Source organism: Orycteropus afer, unplaced genomic scaffold (genome assembly GCF_000298275.1).
Source record: "Orycteropus afer afer isolate SDZICR_OR568_19922 unplaced genomic scaffold, OryAfe1.0 scaffold00092, whole genome shotgun sequence".
NCBI classification, from domain to species: Eukaryota; Metazoa; Chordata; class Mammalia; order Tubulidentata; family Orycteropodidae; genus Orycteropus; species Orycteropus afer.
In genome coordinates this window covers 9,031,324-9,055,917 of record NW_006921679.1, presented here as the reverse complement: position 1 = coordinate 9,055,917, position 24,594 = coordinate 9,031,324, and the positions used below count along the sequence as shown (strand labels likewise).

Here is a 24,594-nt window from a genome sequence, read left to right as displayed (position 1 = left end):
ATTAACAAACTAACATGAAGGCCACAGCTGCCAATCTAGGCCCTTAAACTAAGAAAACAGATCAGGAAACAAAAAACCACCTCTGGCCAAGCAGATCCACAGACCAAAAGAGGCAAGCCCAGCTATGAGTAACTTTGTATTTTGCCCTAACCACATTTCTTGTGTTGAGAACGAAACACATTTGTCCAAGATGTACTTAATTCCTGCATTATATTAAAAAGGGGGACATATTTTAAACCATAGTTTAAAACATCTATCATTTGCCTATTCTAACATTTAAAGTGAACTATACCCCAGTGTCGGTATGCTCTTCCATAATTCACAATGTAGTCTGACTTACAATGGGGAAATGAATGCCTGTCTGGAGCATATCTGATCAACTCCACAGAAAGTCTACAGATTAGCATATGAAATTTAAGTTTCCCAAACAAAAAATCAATCATACACTAAATGATAACAAGGGGCTACTGACAAGCAATTCAACAGTAATTATTTTCAAATAACAGGGACATGAAAAATGGAGGAAAAAACAAAACCTCTCAAAAGTCAGAAAAAAAAAAAAAGCTAAAAACAGATAAAGGGACTAAGTATATATTTTCATAATAATAAAAAACCCAAAGTACTCATCTACTGAGAATTTTACCATATCTTCTTTTAAATTGTGAGTTTGAAAAAACAGATAATGAGAAAATTAAATGTTGGCAGGTCTTGTCTCAGACTCCATTGTAGTAGATATAGTACAAACCCGCCCCCCCCCCCAAAAAAAAAAAAGTCACTGCCATTGAGTCATTTCCAACTCACAGTGACCCCTTTTGGGTTTCTGAGGCTTTAAACCTTTACAGAAATAGATTGCCCCATTTTCCTTCTGTGGAGCGGCTGGTGGGTTTGAACCACTGACCTTCCAGTTAGCAGTCAAGTGTCTAATCCACTATGCTTCCAAAGGAGCTCTGTGCTGTAGTGGTTAAGGTATCTGGCTGCTAACCAAAAGGTCAGTGGTTTAAACCCATCAGCTACACTGTGGAAAAAAGATGAGGTAGTCTGTTTCCATAAAGACTACAGCCTTGAAAACCCAATGGGGGTCCCTATGAGTCAGAATCAACTTGATGTCAGTGAGTTTGCTTGGTTTTATGTTAAAAAAACAAACTCACTGCCGTCGAGTCAATTCCAACTCATAGCGACGACTCCTTGGATTTCTGAGGTGGCATCTCTATGGAAATAGATTGCCTAGTCTTCCTTCCGAGGGGTGACTGGTGGGTTTGAACTGCCAGCCTTCTTGAATGCCTTAGGCACTACACCACCAGAGCTTTTTGCTTGCTTGTTGTAGGGCATGTCATATGTTGGCAAATTTTAACTACTTCTCAGCTCAGCCCAGTTGGTTGAGCTTCACTGCACCCCAATATTGCCATGGTCTTAGATTCTCTATTTTTTATTCAGTGATAATATTTCCAGACCTCCATGTGAAGTACATATCTCATTCCCTGCACTTTATCTCATACCCATTTAACAATGCCAAGAAAAGACTAAAATCTGTCATATATGTTGTCAAAAATAAACAGGCACTATCAGGGAACTCTGGTAGCGTAGTACCTAAGGCACTTGACTGCTAACCAGAAGGCTGGCGGTTCGGACCCACCAGCCACTCCTCAGAAGGAAGGTTGGGCAATCTACTTCCGTAGTGACACTGCCTCGGAGGCAACCTTGGAGGGGTTGCTATGAGTCAGGTCCGACTTGATGGCACATAACAACAACAACAACAACATCAGGAGTATGTGATTCACTTTTTCACATAACGAAGGCCCTGCTGTTGTTAAGAAGGCCCTTGGTGGCATAAATGGTTACGTGCTCAGCCATGAACTCAATGATTGGTGGTTCGAGGCCTGGGGATCTACTTCAGAAAAGTCGCAGCCATCAAAAGCCCTGTGGGGCAGAGTTCTATTCTGACACATGCTGGGTCACTTTAAGTTGGAATTGACTCAATGGATTTTTTTTTTTTTCTTACATAAGTGGTACATAATTCCCATTGTTTCCCATCAACATCCATTTTTTCTGGTTATTCTCTGAGTTAGGAATCACCAGCTAATCATCATCATCATTTCAAAATCTCATCTCTATTTTAGAGATAATCTGGCATAACTTCTTTATGTTACATTAACGTTTAAAATAGATTCCTCAGGCACATTTTTAAAATATGGGTTAAATTCAACCCTTTCAAGACTGCATTATTTTCTGCTTGTAATTTTTTGTTGAAACCATGTGTTTTCAGTAATGGAAGCCATTCTGAAAAAAAAAAATGAAAACAAAATTGTTTTGAAGCAATATGGATTTCGATAGAATTAGTGGGACACATATGTCCCCAGGGGTCTCTGGTACTGTGGTTCGTGGGATGAGGCCTGGTTTTTCAGATTCACAGAGTTATTATACATGACCCACCAGATGGTAGCATGCACTAAAAGTGTGACAGCAGCTTCCCATTAAGCCCAAGAGATGGAAAACATAGGTGGGCATTGTATGTCTCATAGGTGATAAATGTGTTAAGTCACTCTCCTATTATTTTTGTATTTAAATTTTTTGATCACTAAAAATGTTAGCTATTCTAAATACCTTCTGCTAAGGGTTCAGAATGGGCCATGGGAAAATGCACATCTAGTAAATGCTTAAAATGCTGACAATGCTAGGTTTTGAAAATGTATTTCATTAAGAAAATTCTGAATAACCAACTCCTAGCATAATGCCTAAGGCATCTCACTGCTGACGTAAAGGTTGGTGGTTCAAACATACCAGCCGCTCTGCAGAAGGAAGACTGAGCAATCTACTTCCATAAAGATTTACTGTCTTGGAAACCCAACAGGGGTCACTATGTGTTGGAATCGACTCCATGACAGTGAGTTTGGTTTCTGGTTTGGAGTTTATCAAACGGATAGGGGAGGTACTTTAAAGAATTTACTCAACCCTTCTTTTCAGGAAATACCACAGAGAGGTCACATTAGGATTTCAAACATTTAGAGGAATCCTTCCCTAACCCCATAACCTCTAATATTTGCATTTAAGGTAAATTCCTCCTATTGTCAAAATGAAATAGTGTTATAAGAATCACTATGTTTTCTGCTTAAAAATTATGTGAGGAGATAGTTACACAATGTTCATAATTTATGCCACAGGCTTAAAAACTGCAATTAAGCTCCCGGCTTCCCATCTGCCCTACATACTGCCTACAAATTTTCTGCAGTCACTTTTACCATGAAAGTTACCTGTTCAAGAACGAAAAAAGGATCTCAACTTCTAGTAGCAAAAAAGCTCCTGGCAAATTATTCAGACCACCTACGTTGGTCATTTACATATCCCATCCAGTCCTACCACTTGCTTTTACTAATTTTATTCCTTTGCTTGCCCCAAACCCAGACAATATAAGATGTGTGTTCCCCTTGAGCTGGCAGACAGGAATCCAATCTGCCTGTCAAGACAGCACAGAGAAGCTCTGACTTTACCTTCTGAGAACTATGGTTCATTTGGACAAGGCCACAAAGCTTACATGTTTGTTTAACACTAAACAAAACTGCACATAAACAAAACTGCACATAAATCAGTTTTCAAAGCATAAGGTCTGCCTACCCATTTCTGTATCCTTCCCAGAGACTGAAAAAGTAAAGACACATGATGGGCCTTTGACAAATATTTGGATTCTGACATTCTCATAATTGTCCCTTAAGGCTGTGATATTCTACTCATCATTTACTAGGACTGTGTCATTCTGGTAATTGTCCACCAGGGCTGTGACACTGTGGTCATTGTCTGTCTGGGCTTTGATATTCTGATCATCACGTACAAGGGCTGTGATGTTTAAGCCATCATCTGCTAGGGATGTCACATTCTATTCATCATCTACTAAGATGGTGGCATTGTAGTCATCATCCACAGTGGCTGTGACATTACACTCATCTCCTACTAGGGCTTTGACAGTCTAGTTATTGCCCACTATGGCTGTGACATTCTGGTCATCATCCACTAGGGATGTGACATTCTAAGCACCATCTACTAGAGCCATGGCATTCTAGTCATTGTCTATGAGGACTGTGACATCCTCGTCATACCCTACTAGGGTTGGGACATTCTAATTATCCAGTAAAGCGTGTCATCCTAGTTGTAATTTACTAGGGCTATGACATTCCCCTTATCATCTCCTCAGGCTGTGACATTCTACTCATTATCTAACAGGGCTGTGACATTGTGGTCATCGTACCCTATGGCTGTGACGTTCTAAGTCATTGTGTTTACTAGAGCAGTGACATTCTGGCCATTCTCTCCTAGGGCTGGGACATGCTAATCATCCTCTACTAGGATTGTGACATTCTAGACACTGTGATGGTCTAGCCATCATCTCTTAGAGATATGACATTCTGGGCATCACATAGTAAGGCTGTGCCATTCAAGACGTCTCCTAGACTGTGACTTTCTGGTCATCATGTAGTAACATCTGAGTCACCATCTACTAAGAATGTAACATCCTAGTCATTGTCTACTGGGGCTGTGGCATTCTGGTAAGCATTTCCCACTGATTTCATGATAGATGGTCAAAGGATACGCAACTATGGTTTTTGCAATCGTCCAGGTAAAAGGTACTAAATTCAAACAGTAACAGTGGAGATTGAGAACAAAGGTCAGGTGTGTTTTCAGTTCTATTTCTTAACAGAGCCACTCCTAAATCACCAACTCCGTTATTTTGTTCTCAGTTTTTACACTGAAAGCAACTGGGTTGAATGCCTGGGTTTTCTCTTAAAATCAACTGTTGTTATGTGCCGTCAAGTCGGACTTGACTCATAGCGACCCCTCCTTGGGTTGCCGAGGCAGTATCACTACGGAAGTAGATATGTGGCATATCAAACAAGCAGTAAGATCTATTAGCAACAAAATACCTAATGCAAGGATAAAAGTAAAATGTGCATATGTTAAGTTCAAGGCACTGTAATAAGAATGGTCTAATCAGACCAATACATTTTTGGTGAAATATTAATGGGTTGTGTCAAGGGAGAGTGGATGCTCCACAGGGATTTTTGTTGGTGAAACTGGAGAGGACTTAGAACAAAACAAAACAAAAACCCACTGCCATCAAGTCGGATCCAACTCATAGTGCCCCCTCCTCGGGTTTCTGAGGCAGTATCACTACAGAATATAGATTGCCCTATGTTCCTTCTGAGAAGTGGCTGGTGAGTTTGGACCATTCTGGTCAGCAGTCAAACACCTTAAGCACTACACCACCAAAGCTCCTATACACCAGAGAGGACTTAGGCTTATCAATATAGGAATGGCTAGACAGGGAACTGTACCATGAAATACCATGCAATAGATGTTTTTGTATCAGTGGGGAATAAGCTCCAATAAACACTGTTAAGTAACACATGAATTGCTGAACTTGTTGCAAAATGATGACATTTATACAAAAACATCCATTTCTTTGCATTTGCATACTTTGCTACAAATACATAGGAAAAGGTCAGAACAGAATATACACAATGGGATTGTGGAGGAGAGTGAAGGTCATGGTTGAGAGTGCAGGGAAAGTTCTGTTTGTGCTCCATACAGCAATGAGAATACATCCATGCACGCCCTGTATAGGTGTGGTGATGTTTGTGTGTCACCTTGGCTGGGCCTGGTTGAGTGGCTGGGCAGGCGGTGGTAGTTATTCCCCAGGATGAGACTGGCAATCAACTCCATGGTGGGATCTACCACAAGCATCTGAGTAGCTGCTTTGGGTATGTGGTCTGCTTCCCGTATATAAGCAGGAGCTGTGGGAATGGTCTCTAGCTTATGGCATGCTTGGACCCTGCATGTAGCCGTGTCTTTGTTCAGCAGCCTGCCATGCTCTGCCAACCTTGGGACTTACAATGGACTTGAATGAATGGCCTGCCATGTGGTTTGGTAACATTGGGACTGTGCCTTTTGACTTGTCAACCTTGAACTTCTCAGCCTCAGCAGCCAGCAGCTGTCTGAGTGAAGAAATGCCTCTAGCTTCAGTGGGGCAGGAGCAGGAGCAGGAGGCAGAGCTGGACCCCAAGGTTGAGGGGCTTTCACCCAGCCCCTAGAGCCTGGCACTTTGAACTTGGACTTAAAGCCTCCAAATTGTAAGAATAAACTCCTGTTTGTTAAGGCCATCCCATTTGTGGTATATTCTTGTCAGAGCAGCACCAGGGAAGCAGAACAATATGTAAATCCAGTTTTATAGGTTAGTACATCCAGTGAGTAGATTACATCACTTCAGTCTTATCACAGGCCTATGGCTCTTCCATGCAGTTTTATGGGCAATTAAAATCATTTCACGATCATGGTGAAGACATGTATGTGTGCACATGTGCGTAGTTTTTTAATTTGCCAAACTGCTTTTAGGCTGTAGTTTTAAATAACTAAGTATAAAAACAAAGACCAGATAGTTAGTTGTATCAGAAGGCATTTAAAATAACATACAGGTATAAGCCTATTGTTGTTATGTGCCATCGAGTTGGACCTGACTCATAGCGACCCCTCCTTGGGTTGCTGAGGCAGTATTACTACGGAAGTAGATTGCCCAGTCTTCCTTCCGAGGAGCGGCTGGTGGGTTTGAACTGCCAACCTTCTGGTTATCAGTCAAGTGCCTTAGGCACTATGCTACCAGAGCTTCTAATGGAAATAAAAAAAAAACAATGAATAGCATCAGGCTCCAGCACTGACAGCAAAGTTCAACAAGATAGAAAATAACAGATGCTGGAGAGGATGTGGAGAGACTGGGACTCTCATACACTGCTGCGGGGACTGTAAAATGATACAACCACCGTGGAAATCAGTCTGGCGATTCCTTGAAAAGTTGGAAACAAATACCATTTGATCCAGCAATCCCATTACTAGTTATATATGCTAAAGAAGTGAAAGCCAGGATATGAACAGATACATGCACACCCATGTTCACTGCAGCACTATTCACAACAGCAAAGAGATGGAAATAACCTAAGCATTCATCAACGGAGGAATGGATAACTGAACTGTATGTACACACAGTGGAGTACTGTGCAACACTAAAGAGTAACCCAGAATCTGCAAAACACCACATAATGTGGACGAACTTGGAGGACATTATGCTGAGTGAAATATGTCAATCACAGAAGGATAATTACTGCATTAGTTCACTACTATAAAAAGCCAAGGAAAGGTTTATACATAGAAGGGGATTTTCTTTGTTGGTTACCAGGGACATGAGGGGAGAGGATACCAAAGATTATTAGTGGTTACCAGGGGTAAGGGGAAGGGGGAAGGTTTTGTTTGCAGGGCACTGAATTTATGCTAATGGTGGTGAAGTATACTGGAAAAGGATGGCAATAATGGTGACAAAACATGTCATCAAATGTGCCTGAGTGGTAAATGTGGACATTATGTTGGTGAATGTCTTGGTGTGTATGTTTTCATCACAATAAAAGTTAACAACAAAAGAAAACAAACAAACAAAAAACACCAAAAACTAAAAAAACAACTGGCTATTGCAAAGGTTTCCACCTGCAACAAGAATATCATTGAGAAAAATAAGTAATATACTTAAATTATTCCCATTTAAGTAATTAATTAAGGAGCTCCCATGGCATAGTGAAGGAGCTCTAATGGCACAGTGCCTAAGGTAGCTGACTACTAACCAAAAGGTTGGTGGTTCAAACCCACCAGCCAGTCAGTGGAAGCAAGACTGGACCATCTACTTCCATAAAGATTTACCACTTCAGAAACCCAATGCGGGTCACTATGAGTTGGCATTGACTTGACAGCAGTGGGTTTGGTTTTGGTTTTGGTGGCATAGTGGTTAAAGCATTTGGCTGCTAACCAAAAGGTTAGTGGTTCAAACCTACCAGCCACTCCACAGAAGAAAGATGAGGTAGCCTACTTTTGTACAGATTTACAGCCTTGGAAACCCTATGGGGTAGTTCTCCTCTGTCCTAAAGGGTTGCTATGAGTTGGAATTGACTCCATGGTGGTAGGTTTAGTTTGGTTTGAAGTAATTAATCGTAAAGTTACCTTTAGAAAGCAAAAGCACACTTTGCAAATGAGCAAATCTTACAGTTGAAACCATACTAAAGTAGCATCCAAGAAGAACTTTTCTGTTTCCAACATGACATTTGAAGTGCATGCTGGTGCCACAGCAGCTACATAGTAGTAGCAGACACATCAGAGTGAGTGCTCCGACAATCTAGGCTCCATCCGGATCTATTAGTCCGGCTTTTCAAATGAGCACCTCCCAGAAACACCAAATAGAAAATTGAGCACAGAGCAATTTTCTTTAACCTTTTATGAATGTTTTAAAAGGAAGTTGAAAGAAGACTATCGAAGTGCTGTGTGACTACAATTAGAAGATTAATTTGAGGAACACACATGGTATCTTCAGAGCTGAGTTTCAAACAGGTTACCTCCCCCACCTCCAAGTCAGGCTAAGATCTTCCTCTTCTCACTCTCACCCAAGTTGAAGTGAAAAAAAAAAGCAAGATAGTAGGTGTCAATGACTAAGAAAGGTCCCCAGGGAAGCTCTGGAAAGCTACAGGGTTGGGCGCTTCCTGTGGAATGCATCGATAAGAAGTCTACACTATCTGTAATTTATTGATTGTGAGGAAAACCAGATTATTATGTAACCTTGCAAGGTCAAGAGCTATCATAGCTTAAAATGCATGGTCATCTCAGGATGACACATGGGAATGGGGATTCCAGTATTCCCTTATTTTAGTCCATCACACTATGACCCCAAGTGACATTTGGGAGTTACTCCTATCACAGATGCAAACAACAGGGAAGGGTGAGGGGACAGACTTCAAGTGCCTAGTGGGAACTGTGTGTGACAAGGAGGGCAGGAAAGAGACAGGAACCCACACAATCCATTACATTGCAACATCTAAAGGTTCTTATCTGGATTAGATTGATTTGAATATTGCTGCACAAGGCACAAATTATGGATGATGATGAAGACTGGTTGACTATAACCTCACCATACTGAATACAACTGCAATTACATTTTCAAATGTCTCAAGACGCTCCTGCCTGTCTTCTTCTTAGAGACACAACCTTATTTGTTTCATACAAGCTAACAGGACATTTCACACAAAGGATTCTTTTCAAATTAGGAAAATGGATCCATGTTCAGGATTTTAACCAGATCTCTTTTGACGGCTTGTCAAATTCCTTAGGAGTATCAGCCCCTGCCACAGTCAGGACTGCCTGAGCCCACATGGCCCTTGAGGAAGAACCAGGAAGAGGCAGGCACCTTCTGTACAGGGTGTGCAGCCCAGCCAGCAGGTACAAATGAGCAGGCCCCACGTTGCTCAAGGATTGAAGAAATGGAGGCTACGCTTCAGCCCCAATTTGCCCCTTTGTCTGGGTAGCCTGTGCAGCAGGCCACCTACCCAACCTGAGAAAATGAGCCTGAATAGCTCTGGTAGCATAGTGGCTAAGACACTTGCCTGCTAACCAGACAGCTGGCGGTTCAAACCCACCAGCCACTCCTCGGAAGGAAGGTTGGGCAATCCTACTTCCGTAGTGATACTGCCTCGGAAACCCAAGGAGGGGTCGCTATGAGTTGGGGCGGACTCGACGGCACATAACAACAACAACAACAGCTCTGTTATGGGAAGAGTAACACCATACTGTACATTTGACTTGAATGATGCAGCAAGAAACAACAGACAATGTGGTAAATAAATGATTAATCACAGTTTAGTTAGCAAGCCACTTGTTAAATTATCTGAACTGTGTATTTTAGGGGACCTCATCAAATCTGTGCCTTGGTTGTTATTTTTGCTAAGAGTTGAAAAATAAGACATAAAGTAACTCCTAAGAGAATGAGATATTAAACACAATAAAAAAAATTAACATTGGCTTCCAATTCCTCCACAGAGTGACTGCCTGCTTCTTTGTTTTGTAAACAGAAGTTGCAATTGAAAACCCACTAGTCATGATGACCTCAAGAGGCATAACTTTCTAGAAGACCTGGTCTTAAAAAGGAAAGCAAGGTGGTAACCAGTACTACTACTGCTGTCGACCATAAGCGCCTTTTCCACTCTTCCTGTGCCACGCTTTTCTCCCCCTGTCCCTTTAACTGACTCAGCACCTTGAAAAATCGTTTGAAAATAGAATCTGAGCTCATTCCCATAAGGAAACTTACAGATTCTATGAGAAACATAACACGAAATAGGGCCCTGTTCATTTTGTTGTTGTTGGATGTTGTCATGTCAATTCTGACTCAGTGACTCTTTGTGACAGAGTAGAAATGCCTCACAGGGTTTCCAAGCCTGAAGTATCAGTGGGAGCAGACTGCTATGTTTTATCTCCTGTAGAGTAGCTGGTGGGTTTGAACAGCCAACCTGTTGGTTAGGAGCCAAGGGCTTAACCACTGTGTTCATTCCAGTAAAGACAATATAACTGGGTTGCCTAGATCTCTCTCAGGGCCCACAGAAAGCACATGAACACCTGCAGCCTAAGCTCTGAAGCCCCCAGAGAGAAGGAGGGTGTCAGTGATGGCAACAGGAAAGAGGGTGGGCATAGTGCACTAGGACCAAGGGGGTCTTTATCCATCTACCAAGCGTAAAGCATGGGATGAGGTCACAGACTTCCCAACGGAAGCCTGAAGACTTCTGGTGCTGGTCCTTCAGCAGGAGAACCTTCGTCTGGGAGGGATACTAGCTTCCAAGGAGACCCTTCGTGCCACAGGTTCAATAAAGTCACAACAGCATCTTTTTTTTTTTTTTTTTTTACTCTATTTAACAAACCCCTTCCTTGAAATTCTTTCAATGTGCCCTCTGAGAAAAGCTACATCCTAAACTGAAAACCAAGCAAACAAACAAAATAAACCTTTCTTACCTCAATAATATACAACACCACGTTCTTGTAGAAGCAGTATAATATGCATTTGGTTACTCGGTTGTAGCTCCAGGCTCCATGGACCAAAAGAAGCTTCTCCAAGTAGGAGAACTGAAAAAGGAAAACAAGAGTCAAGGTTTAGAAGAGCTAGTCTCTTAGAATGAAAATCAGAGATCATTCTTTCCTAGTATCTTAAAATTCAGGGACGCCATATCATCCAAAGATGAAAGTAAGGTGGGCAGACAAAACTGGATTCTACAGGCAACTTGAAAAAACCACAGAAGGGGTTTCACTAAAGGGATCGCTTTCAGGCCTGGTGAGAACAACCAGAGGGAGAAAGACCTGGTTATCTACTTCTAAAATCTTAACCACTGAAAGTCCCACTGAACCGTTCTACTCTGATACATGTGGTATCACCATGAGTGAGGGCTGAATCAGGAGCAACTTATTAATTTTTTTTTTGAGAACATCTAAAATCTTCTTTTAAATCTAAATAATTATTATTTTACCCAAACATGCTGCTGGATATTAAATGGTAATTCTCAGAAAATTCTATGTAGGTTAATGCTTTCTAAAGGGTCTTGATTATGGAGGCCCTGAACAGCTAAACAATTATAAAGGAGAATAACAAAGTAGGAGGATTCTCACTTCCCGGTTTCAAAACATGTTACAGAGCTACAATAATCAAAACAATCTGGTATTGATATATTGATAGACACAGTGACACATGGATAAGATTGAGAGTCCAGAAGTAAAGCCACACATCTATGGTCAACTGACTTTTGACAAGTCTACTCAATGGTAAAAAGGAATTTCTTTAGTAAATCATGTCAGTCGAGGAACCCAAGGTGGAAATGAGGAGAGTGCTGACACATTGTGGGGACTGCAATCAATGTCACGAAATAATTCGTATATACATTGCTGAGTGGGAAACTACTTTGCTCTGTAAGCTTTCACATAAACCCCAATAAAGTATTTATATATATATATATAAAAGGTACTGAGTAAATTGGATTTCTACATGCAGAATGAATGAGATGTACCTGACCTAAGCCATGGTATTTTCAACTGCCTCGTATGCATGTGAAAGCTGGATAATGAATAAGAAAGACCAAAGAAGAATTAATGCATTTAAATTATGGTCTTGGCAGAGAATACTGAATACACCATGGACTGCCAGAAGCACAAACAAATCTGTCTTGTAAGACGCACAGAGAGAATGCTTCTTAGAAGCAATGATGTACTTTGGACATGTTATCAGGATGGACCAATCCCTGGAGAAGGACACCATGCTTAGCAAGGTGAGGGTCAGAGACAAAAGAGAAAGGCCCTCAACAAGCTGCACGGGCAGAGTGGCTGCAACGTGGGCTCAAGCACAGCAACAGTGGGGAGGATGGCACAGGACCAGGCAATGTTTCATTCTGACTGGAACCGGCTCATTCTGGGAACTGACTCGACAGCACCCAACAACAATAAGATGCAGAAAAATGAAAGAAAAACCATGCCTCATATCATACACAGAAACAAATCCTAAATGGACTAAAAACCTAAATGTGAAAACTAAACAAACAAACAAACAAAAAACCAAAATCACTGCTGTTGAGTCGGATCCGACTCATAGCGACCCCTCCTTGAGTTTCTGAGGCAGTATCACTACGGAAGTAGATTGCCCAACCTTCCTTCCGAGGAGTGGCTGGTGGGTTTGAACCGCCAGCCTTCTGGTTAGCAGTCAAATACCTTAGGCACTAAACCATAAAAATCTTAGAAGAAAATGCAGAGCAAGGCTGTTGGGCCTAGATTTTAACAATGGATTATCTGATATAATAACAAAAGCATGAACAGCAAAGATAAAGGATCTTACTTATTAAAGGAAGGCAATGGACTGAATTGAAGGAAAGAAAATCACAATGTGAATAAGATGCCTCTACTCTGGTAGCGTAGTGCCTAAGGCAGTTCAAACCCACCAGCCACTCCTCGGAAGGAAGATGGGGCAATCCACTTCTGTAGTGATACTGCCTCAGAAACCCAAGGAGGGGTCGCTATGAGTCGGGTCTGACTCGATGGCGCATAAAAACAACAACCCAGTCACAGATTTTACAGTGACATCAGCAACAAGGGACAGGAAACTACATGTGACAGCCTCCTGTTCTAAAGTAGCTGTGCACACACACCTTTTTTCACTGTCAGCCCTCAGGTTATAATAATCACACACAGACAGTGGCCCCCAGCAGTCTGTGACGCTATCTGCCTCCAGTCTATCCCTGATAAGACATTTGACTGCTAACCAGAAGGTTGGTGGTTCTAACCCACCAGTGGTTCCATGGAAGGAAGACTGGGCAATCTACCTCTGTAAAGATTTACTGCCTCGGAAACCCAATGGGGGTCGCTACAAGTTGGAATCAACTCGATAGCAGTGACATTGTTTGTTTTTTTTTTGGTTCTCAGCACAAAGACTACCTCTTTTTAGAGTGCTGCAGAGCCAGGAAAAAAAAAATAGAAATGAGCAGCTAACTGATACGAAGTGGATAGGAAGTTAATGGTTTTGCAGTTTGAAATAAGGAATTAGCAATATTATAACAAAATAAATGAGTCCCCTTTGGAGTAGACTGCTAACCAGAAGGTTGGCAGTTCAAACCCACCAGCTGCTCTGTGGAAGAAAGATGGGGCAATCTAACTCCATAAATATTTACTGCCTCAGAAACCCAAAGGGAGTCTCTATGAGTAAGAATTGACTCGATGTCAGTGAGTTTGCTGTTTTTTTTGGCGAGGGTGGGGTTTAGGGTAGAGGGTCTTTGTGGAATCACTACAATCAAGTCTCCTACCCTCCTCTTATAACTGGTTTTACCTTCTGTGTTCTATGTCATGAAGGTCCCCAAAAGTTTGCATAGTGAGCTGAAGGCAGGATAATACGATTTACGTTTTGTTTCATAGATTGTACTGTGTTCTGGCATGAATGCACTGTGAGGGTCAATTCAGTTTAAATTCATGGTTTCTAGACATTAAATGGACCTCACATGGGGTCAGGCTCCCCTTTGGTTGCCTTGAATTAAAACTGTCACCCCCCTGTTCAAAGTCCCAGGGTCAGAAGTTTCTGCCTCTGGACTCACTGTGGGAACTGACTCAACAGCAGCTAACAACAACAACAAGATGCAGAAAAATGAAACAAAATCCATGCCTTACATCATACACAGAAACAAATCCTAAATGGACTAAAAACCTAAATGTGAAAACTAACCCCCCCCCAAAGAAAAACCCAAACTCACTGCCGTTGAGTTGATCCAACTCGTAGTGACCCCTCCTTGAGTTTCCGAGGCGGTATCACTACGGAAGTAGATCGCCCAACCTTCCTTCTGAGGAATGGCTGGTGGATTTGAACTGCCAACCTTCTGGTTAGCAGTCAAATACCTTAGGCACTAAACCATAAAAATCACAAGCTCACATCCTTTTACAGAGAGACAATTAGGTTGTATTTAGAACATCCACCAACATGAGACATTCTTTCAGATGGTAAAAATCCTATTAATATCAGATGACTTTTGAAATAAAACTTACTTATACGTAGAAAAGAAAGATTCTGACTGACTACAATATTTAAAAAAGCATTTTGTGCCAGCGGAAAACACATTACAATTTCCATTAGCACTAAAGAAGAGGAACTACATCCAAGATGAAATTACATTGCAATGAGTGATTCCAGAAGATCTGGTGAAGCATGGTAACTCATCAACTTACTCCCAAACTTAAATGACTAAGGACTAAGGACTTCAAAATGGGCAGACGTAGGTACATATGGAAAAATAAAGCTCCCCATAAAGACTCATTAAGGGATCCAAAGGGGAATGGAGAACCATAAAATAACGAGCTAAACAAATAAAGAGGAAGTCTGTATTTGACTTGGGCCCCCTGATGTTAGACTTCAGTGGGCAGAGAACATCTGCTTGAGTCATCCTGAAGGTCTCAACTTTCACGCTGCAATGATTTGTTCTCAGAGAAAAAAAATATACTAAATCAAAATGCCGTTTTCATGAGGTCGTTTAAAACACATTAAGAAGGTAGGGGTCAGGAATGATTCTCTCCAGAGAGAGGGAGTTGTGGGCTATGGGCACAATATGATGTGTGTGCCAGCAACGGCTATACGTGGACAAGGCTGTAAGCACAGGGAGCGGCCAACGTGGATCAATGTCCAAGGCAGGCAGGAAAGCAGTGGGGACAAAACCTTGCCCACTGCATAATTTTTCCAACAAGGAGCCTTTGAGTTTAACTTCTTTTCCCTTAGTATATAACCCTACAGGGTACTTTCTCAAAAATTCAGTTGAAAAAAGAAAAAAAGACCAGGCTTCCTGGTTTGATGAAGACTGGTAGAACCCCTGTGACTATGGACCTTAGACACCCTCCTAGCTGGGAACTGAACTCAACCCTGTGGCTCAACTTTCAGTCAAATGATAGGTCTATAAGGTGAACAGTAACACCAGGGAGGTATGAACTTCTTAGAACAATCACCCATATGAGATCAAAAGGGCACTGCTTGCCCGGGGATAAAGCTAAGAAGGCAGGAAGGGCTAGAAAGAAGGGATGAAGGGAAACGGTAAGCACAGGGAGGAAGCGGGAAGAGTGCTGTTGCATTGTGGGCACTGCAATGAATGTCACAAGACATAATGTGCATGAACTGTTGAATGGTGACCAATTTGCTCTGTGAATTATCACCCAAATCACAATGAATAAAAAAGATTGAAAAAAAAAAAAAAACTTACTTAGCCATGTTGAAATACCAGTAACAGATGTCGGCTTATGCTGTTAGCTTTGGTCAGAGGCATGGATCATCTCAGTAGGGCAAAGCAATTCATCAAAGTGTGGCACTGCTAGCTTAGTGATGAAAGCTGTTGTTGTGAGCTGTCCCACTCACAGGGACCCTGGGCACGACAGCTCCAAATGCTGCCTGGTCCTGAGCCACACCCAGGACCGCCGGGGGATCAGATCATTGCGACCCATAGGATGTTCACTGGATGCTTTTCCGAAGTAGACTGTCAGGCCTGTCTTCCTAGTCTATCTTAATGAGGAAACTGCTATGGTAGTTTGTGTGTCCACTTGGCTGGGCCTGGCTGAGTGGCTGGGCAGCTGGTGGTAGTTATTCCCCATGAGGAGACTGGCAATCAACTCCATGGGGGGATCTACCACAAGCAGCTGAGTAGCTGCCTTTGGGATGTGGTCTGCTTCCTGTATTTAAGGAGAAGCCTTGGGAATGGTCTCTAGCCTATGGCACGCTTGGACCCTGAATGTACCGTGTCATTACTCAGCAGCCTGCCATGCTCTGCTGACCTTGGGACTCACAATGGACTTAAGTTAATGGCTTGCCGTGTGGTTTGGTAACCTCGGGTCTGTGCCTTTTGACTTGTCAACCTTGGGCCTTCTCAGCTTCAGCAGCCAGCAGCTGTCTGAGTGAAGAAATGCCTCTAGTTCCAGTGGACCGGGAGCAGGAGGCAGAGCTGGACCCCAAGGTTGAGGGGCTTTCTCCCAGCCCCTAGAGCCTGGCACTTTGAACTTGGACTTAAAGCCTCCAAATTGTAAGAATAAACTCCTGTTTGTTAAGACTGTCCCATTCACGGTATATTCTTGTCAGAGAGACACCAGGGAACCAGAACATCTGCCGAGAGCTGTTCAGCATCAGAGCAACATGGAAGGTCCCACGGACAGACAGGTGACGGCTCTGCATGAGGTGCACCGGCTGGGACTGGAACCCGGGTCTCCCGCATGGCAGGCGCCATCCAGTCAGCTCTGACTCACAGCGACTCAGTGTCCAACAGAGCAAAACACTGCGCGGTCCCGCACCATCTGCTCAATTGTTGCCACATGTGCGCTCCTCATTGCAGCCACTGTGTCAACCCATCGTGTTGAGGGCCTTCCCCTTTCTTGCCGACCTTCTCCTTTACCAAGTATGATACCCTTCTCCAGGATATCAGTACATCCCTTCTGACAATGTGAGCAAAGTATGAGAGAGAAAGTCTGGCCATTTTTGTTTCTAAGGAGCCTTCTGGCTATACTTCCTCCAAGACAGATTTGCTCGGTCTTCTAGTAGTCCATGGTCCATTCAGTATTCTTTGCCAACACAACAATTCAAATGCCAAATTCTTCTTTGGTCTTCCTTATTGACTGTCTAGGAGCTCTGGTAGTGTAGTGCCTAAGGCACTTGACTACTAACCAGAAGGCTGGCACTTCAAGCCCACCAGCCACTCCTCGGAAGGAAGGCTGGGCAATCCACTTCCATAGAGATACTGCCTCGGAAACCCAAGGAGGGGTCGCTATGAGTCGGGTCCAACTCGACGTCACGTAACAACAACAACATTCACTGTCCAGCTCTCACAGGCATATGAGGCTATTGAAATACCACAGCTTGGATCAGGTGCACCTTAGTCTTCAAAGTGACATCTTTGCTCTTGAACACTTGAGTGTTAAAGGGTTTATTATAGTACGAGAAACCAACTGATGAGTGGTGTGGGCTCCTGCATAGAAAGTGAGAATTCTACATGGAACCACCAAGTAATTAAGGTCAAGGAAGCGTATTACTGGGTGGAGAGTGTGTGAAAGTAGGGAGGAATACAGTCCTGAAATAATATGATTTCTGCCCAATCATTAAAAAAAAAAAAAAAAAAACATGAACAGGAGAAGATCAAGAGCATTTACAATTTCTTTTGGCAAAAGCAAAGGTTATACTAATCCCAAAAACCCACTGCCATTAAGTCGATTCCAACTCACAGTGACCCCCATTTACGGAGGCGGTAAATCTTTATGGAAACAGATTGCCCCATCTTCCTTTGTGGAGTAGCTGGTGAGTTGGAACTGCCAACCTTTTGGTTAGCAGTCAAATGTGACCAGAGCTCCTTAAAGGTTATACTGGAGGGACAAAAAACCCAAAAACCTAAACAGTTATATAACCCTATTTAGGTTGCCCACTCTACCCTTCTTTGAACCTATTAATTTGAAGAGTGCAATTGCTCAGGATTCCACAGCCTTTAGAATTCCGTTTCAACAAAGAAGGTTGCGGAATTGCCCTTCCCTAGACATTTTAAAGGAAAAGACAGACAAATATTTGCCTGGAACTCCAAGGAAACTTCTCAAGATCCCTTCCAGCCGCATGATGCTATAACTCAAGTATTTAATAACGGTGGGGCGTATAACACATAGAGCCGCTGACAGGCTCCAGGAAGTGCAGTTCCCAACGGCCCGGGAGCAGTTGACTGGGGAAAGGCGGCAGGCAGGTGTGCTGGCTACATCCCCTGCTCACACACAGGCCTGCTGTCCTTCCCCTGTGACCAGCCAGCTGACGCCTGGACTTCAGGCAGGTCACCTGATGCGGCGAGCCCCAGTTTTCCCACCTGTGCCGTCAGAATTCCTCCTCCTACTTACTTCAGGAATTATCTTGAGAATGTTCGGGAAAACAGCAAAGGAAGAATACTGATTTCATTCACTTCCCAGAGCCACGAGGATTCTGTGACTCTCGCTGGCTGTGTGCTACGTTCACAGACCACTGGAGCTGGAAAGGACCAGTGGTGCTGGAAGGTGATTTAGTGCAGGCTTCTCCTTGGGGGGAGGGGGATTAGTGGAGCCGGAATCTGCAGAGAACCAGCCTGAAAGCCTGGGCTGTGTGTGGTTCTGCAATGTAGACTTGCAGCCCCTGCCTTTAGCTTGAAAGATGAAAGCTTTTCTTCTTTGTATGCATGGGAATGAGGCAATACATTCTTTAAAAAAAAAAAAAAAAAAAATATCGTGATTTGGGTGCAAGTTTACAGAGCAAATTCATTTTCCATACAGCAGTTCATACACATTTTGTCTCGTGACATTGACTGCAATTTCCCACGACGTAATAGTTCTCTTCCCATTTCTTCCCTATAGTTATCTCTTCCCTGTGTCCTTCTCTCCCATGCACTCCTGCCCCGAGTCTCCCAGTGCAAACACTGCCCTTCTGTTCTCCCATGACTGATAGCTCCAAGGAGTGTATTACGTGATGTAAATGTTCAGCCCACATGCCTGTCTATTGTTTGGCTGGAAGCCACAGGAGTGCGTTCAATTCCAGACCTGAAGAGTAGGTAGGGGCCATAGTCTCAGGAGTTTCACCAGGCTCTATCAGAGCGGGAAACCTGATCTTTTTTAAAAAATAATTTTGAGTTTTGTTCCACATTGTTCTCCCACTCTATCCAGGATCTCCTACACAGATCTCTCTCCGAGTGGTTGACAGTGGTAGCTGGGCACCGTCTAGTTCTTTTGGTCTTATAGTCATAAAGGCTGAGGATCACATGGTGTACCAGTCCTCAGACTAACTGTTTCCAAGGATCATTGGTTTTCTTCATTCTTCTTTGTTCTGGATGAGGAGAGAGCCATTGTTGCATCTAGATGGCCTCTTGCAAGTTTTTAAGATCCCACTTGCTACTCACCAAAGTAGGACATGAACAGTATTTTTGTGTATTATGTTAGAGAGAACACATTCTTAAAAAGAGTAAGCACTACTTTGGAGGAAGGAGCTTTGGTGGCGTAAGTGGGAAAGGCACTTGGCTGCTAACCAAAAGATCAGTGGTTGGAACCCACAAACTGCTCTGTGGAAGAAAGATGAGGCAACTCTACTTCCATAAAGATTTACAGCTTTGGAAATCCAATAGGGGTTCCTATAAGTTGGAACTGACTGGATGGCAGCGAGTTCAGTGTTTCTGGTACTTTGGAGAAGTGTGAGGGGACTCCAGCTAAGCAGCAAAAAGCAGGTTTTTTATCATGGCACACTGCAATTTGGAAGTCCAGCCTTGGTGGCACAGTGGTTAAACACTTGGCTGCTAACATCAGCCGCTCTGTGGGAGAAAGACCAATGCCTTAGAAACCCTATGGGGCAGTTCTACTCTGTCCTGCAGAGTCACTATGAGTCAGATTTGACTTGATGGCAATGGGTTGGGTTTGGGTGATGCAAATGGTAACTGCTCAGCTGCTAACCCAGAGGCTGGAGGTTTGAGATCACCCAGAGGCACCTTGGAAGAAAGGCTGGCCTCTATTTCTAAACAATTCAGCCACTGGAAACCCTACAGAGCATGGTTCTTCTCTTAACACATGGTGTTTCCATGAGTCACTGTTGACTCCAAAGCAACTGGTAATGATAAATGCAATTAGGAGTTGAAGAGGAAACAGGGAAGTATGTTTGTTATGTCTGGATTTTCTGGAGGAACAGGCAAGGGTCAAGAAGTGGCCATTTCCCTTCACCTTTTGGCTGTCACTAAGGAAGAGAGACTTCCTTCGTCCTTCAGCCACCTATGCAGTGCCTACCAAGTGAGCTGTATACCTCTGCATGCTGTACACGTGAATCAGAGAGGAAGAGTGGAACGTGGCCTCCCTGCAGGAATGCTGGCTACTGACCATGAGGACATCATGGCCAGAGCTTGGCTGATGTCTCCAGGCAACTGGTCTCACAGGTGGGGTCCTGGGTAGCACTCTGGGAAACAATTACAGGGAGCATAGAAGTCTCAACTCACTGTCCTCTCTTGACCTTAAATGTTTGACAAGAGAGTGTAGTAGAGCTTCCGGGAAGAAGGCAAATATCAGGACATGAACTACAGAGAGTGGACTCTGTGTGTGCAACCCTTCCTCAGCAGGGATGAAGATGAGAAAAAGGGCAAGCAGAAGACTTGGGAGTTGAGGGTAAGAAGTTAGTAGCAAGACCAGAGGCCAAGTGGTCATGGATGACGTCTCACCGGGGGACAGGGCATCCTGGCCAACCCCATGGCTAGCCAAAGGGAACCTGTGGTGGTTATATTTATGTGTCAACTTGGCTGGGCCTGGTTGAGTGGCTGGACAGCTGGTGGTAGTTATCCCTCATGATGAGACTGGCAATCAACTCCATGGTGGGATCTACTACAAGCAGCTGAGTAGCTGCCTTTGGAATGTGGTCTGCTTCCCCTGTAGAAGATACAGCTTTGGGAATGGTTTCTAGCCTATGGCACGCTTGCACCCTGCATGTGGCCGTGTCATTGCTCAACAGCCTGCCATGCTCTGTTGACCTTGGGACTTACAATGGACTTAAGTCAATGGTCTGCCGTGTGGTTTGGTAACATCGGGACTGTGCCTGTTTACTTGTCAACCTTGGGGCTTCTCAGCCTCAGCAGCCTGCAGCTGTCTGAGTGAAGAAATACCTCTAGCTCCAGTGGGCCAGGAGCAGGAGGCAGAGCTGGACCCCAAGGTTGAGGGGCTTTCACCCAGCCCCTAAAGCCTGGCACTTTGCACTTGGACTTTAAGCCTCCAAACTGTAAGAATAAACCTGTTTGTTTAAACCATCCCATTTGTGATATTTTCTTGTCAGAGTGGTACCAGGGAACCAGAACAAAACCCAACCAGCAAGACGGGGGCCCAAAATGAACCAGGTCAGAGTGACAGAGAAACCCAAATGCACTGACAGGTCCATCTAGATGGCAGCCTCAAAAGAGGAGGCAGCATCTGGGGTGGGAGGGAAAATTCACTCCCGGCCTCGGCCCAGCAGATAAGCCAGCTGCTCACTCGCTCTCACCTGTGCGATGGCGTAGTCCGAGTTATTGGTGGCCTGCATGCCCTCATTCCCGCTGATGCCCACGCCCACGTGGGCAGTCTGGATCATCCCCACGTCATTGGCCCCATCCCCGATGGCAAGCGTGATGGCCTTCACCCGCTTCTTCACCACGTCCACTATCTCAGACTTCTGAAGGGGAGATACCCTGTAAGAGAATAACGAGGAGTTCTTACTCTGCCCGGCTTCCCAGGGCAAACAGCTGTAATTTACATCGAACTGCACTGAAAAGGCAGCTATGGGACAATTCCCAAATGCCATACATCCATTTTATGCTCATGTGCAAAGAAGCTTTCAGAAAATAGTAGCTTGTGGCTTTCAAGCATTTGACAGCTTTGCAGATGCAATGTACAACTCCAAAGTGAGTTAAAACACAGCCCGTTCATAACCACCCTTCTCAGTGGGAAGTAGGAAGGTAAACAGCTCAGGTGCACATGTGCTGTCCTAAATGATATCGGCTGCAGCACTCAGCCCCAGACAGAGGTCTCTGGAGACGTCTTCCCGGTAATTGAGGACACTCACAGAGACCTGGTTTTGGATGGCAGTTGATCATATCCACCCTCAGGCTGGCCAGGGAATTGTGTGTAACACTGGCTTTTGTGGAAGGAATGAAAACTGGCAAGGCATGGGAAGGGCAAGAATAAGAAGAAAGAAGATGGCTTCTCATCTAACTCTATGAAGACAGCAGAGATGGAGACAATGTTTGAAGGGTAGTCAAGGTGAAGGCTCCAAGAACGGGAGTCACAGGGCAGAAGGTCTATTATGGTAGGGCTTACAGAAAATCATAGGCCAAAAGGAGAGATTAGAGTGGGCTTTGCTTCAAGTAACAATTACTTGGGTTTCTACAAAGAATCAAAGAAGATCCATGACTTTTCTTAAGCCCTCAAGTCATCTGGGGAAAAGGGAAGCCTGACCAGAGCCTGCTACATCTATGGAGTCTAACGCACAGCAATTATTTATTGATTCTAAATAAGTGTTTGCTCAGAGTATAAGACGAAAGAATAAAAACAAACAAACAAACAATAAAAAAAAAATACACAATGCCATGGAGTCGATTCCGACTCATAGAGATCCCCCTTTGGGTTTCTGAGGCGGTAAATCTTTATGGAAGTAGATTGCCCAACTTTCCTTCTGGGGAGTGACTGGTGGGTTTGAACCGCCAGCCTCCTGGTTAGCAGTCAAATGCCTCAAGCACTACACCACCAGAGCTCCTTAGTCCAAAGAATATAATACGATAAATATACTAAACCAAACCCAAACCCACTGCTATCAAGTCAATTTCAACTCACAGCAACCCCTGTTGCGTTTCTGAGGCTGAAAATCTTTACAGAAGTAGATTGCCTTATCTTCCTTCTGCAGAGTGGCTTGTGAGTTTGAACTGCCAGCCTTCTGATTAGCAGTCAAATGCCTTATGTACTGTGCCACCAGAGGTCCTTGATCAATCTACTGGTACCTGAGAACTAGTTATTTTCAACTGTATTGGTAAGCTGATTTCTAAACTTAGAACTTTATCAGAAAACCCTTGATTCAGTTAAACACACACACACACAGACACACAGACACACACACACACACAAAGCCAAAGACCTTGCTGGATTTCCCAGAGGTATAAAGGCAGCACCCACACGTGAAAATACTTTGGTATTTCATTCCCAGAATTCTAAGGGCAAGTCTGTTTTTCTATAAAAATGTCAAGCAGACAGACTCCATCTTTCCCTGGAACCTCAACAAAATGTATACAGGGGGTCAAGCACCTAACCACTGGGACTGCCCAAGAGCTCCTTGAAGGAAGGTGAACACACACACACCTCTTCTTATTCACTAAGCAAATATTTATTATATGTTTTTCGAGTTATCACTGAAGATTAGATATATACGCTATACTTACAAACTAGAATGGGCACACAAAGCCTTCCCCACTAAGAACCACGACCTCTCATACCAGCCTGCAACACCCCCCCCCCAAAAAAAACAATTTCCAACAAAAAAAAAAAAAAAAATGAAACTCATTGCCATCCAGTCAATCCCAACCCATAGTGATCCCATAGGACAGGGTAGAACTGTGGTTTCCAAGGCTGTCATCTTTGCAGAAGCAAGTCCAAACCAAACCAAACCCACTGCTGGTGAGGCTATTGCAACTTACAGCGCCCCTAGAGGACAGAGTCGAACTCTCTCACAGGATTTCCAAGGCTGTCATCTTTGCAGAAGCAAGTCCAAACCAAACCAAACCCACTGCTGGTGAGGCTATTGCAACTTACAGCGCCCCTAGAGGACAGAGTCGAACTCTCTCACAGGATTTCCAAGGCTGTCATCTTTACAGAAGCACACTGCCACATCTTTCTCCTGTGGAGCAGATGGTGGGTTTGAACCACTGAACTTTTGGTTAACAGCCCAGTGCTTAACCACTGTACCACCAGGGCTCCAACAGACTAATCTAAAATCTACCTTAAGTTTAATTGTATCAACTCTGGAAAGCTAGTTGACTTTAAAGCACAGGTACTCTGAAAACCTCTGTTCACTTACAAAGATATTAGGAAGTTAGAAAAATGGGGCTTTCAGAGCTATCATGCACAATCCATTATCCCTGTTATCATTTCTCATGAGGTTTTTTAAATTTTATTTTAAGAGCGTGCTTTACATTCAACGTTACGTGTACATTTAGTTTCACTCCCCGCTCACCATGTCCAACCCTAACCCAGTCTCCTCCTCTCCTTACCCAGTAACCCTCCCCCTGTGCCCCTCCTATTTATGCCTCCTGTTTGTCCTGCATTTCCTCTCTGTGAATGTTGGTCCCCTGGTGCCCCCTGGTCTATTGCTTTCAGGGATGTATTTCCATAGAGTATGTGGGTGCAGTATCCTGGGTTAAGAGGTCCGCATGTACATCTTGTGAACTCTTGGGCTGAGAGCCAGCCCTTGGGAGTGCGTTTTATTCCAGGTGCAGAACGTATTCCAGGGCCCTAGTATTGGGGGTCTCATCAGACTCCATCTGACCAGTAATTCTGGTCATTATTGAGTTTTTGGATTATGTTCCACGTTTTCCCTCCCACTCTATTCAGGATCTCCAGATTAATCCTTTCCTGAGTGGTTGGCATTGGTAGCTGGGCATCATCTAGTTCTTCTGGTCTCAAGGGCCATCGTATCCTAGGGCTGATTGCTTCCAAATGGCCTTTTTTTTTTTT

The 24,594-nt window shown here is 43.7% G+C and overlaps 1 protein-coding gene across 1 annotated transcript in view; it reads right to left on the bottom strand.

Moving 5' to 3' along the window:
• The window catches only part of LOC103198374 (phospholipid-transporting ATPase IB), an 826,205-nt gene that overhangs the window by 359,964 nt on the left and 441,647 nt on the right, over positions 1-24,594 (bottom strand). Inside the window, exons 21-22 of the mRNA XM_042781171.1 lie at positions 21,380-21,563; positions 10,849-10,959 (exon numbers count right to left, since the gene is read on the bottom strand). Coding sequence (XP_042637105.1) covers positions 10,849-10,959; positions 21,380-21,563 — 295 coding nt within the window. The remainder of the gene's footprint in view (positions 1-10,848; positions 10,960-21,379; positions 21,564-24,594) is intronic.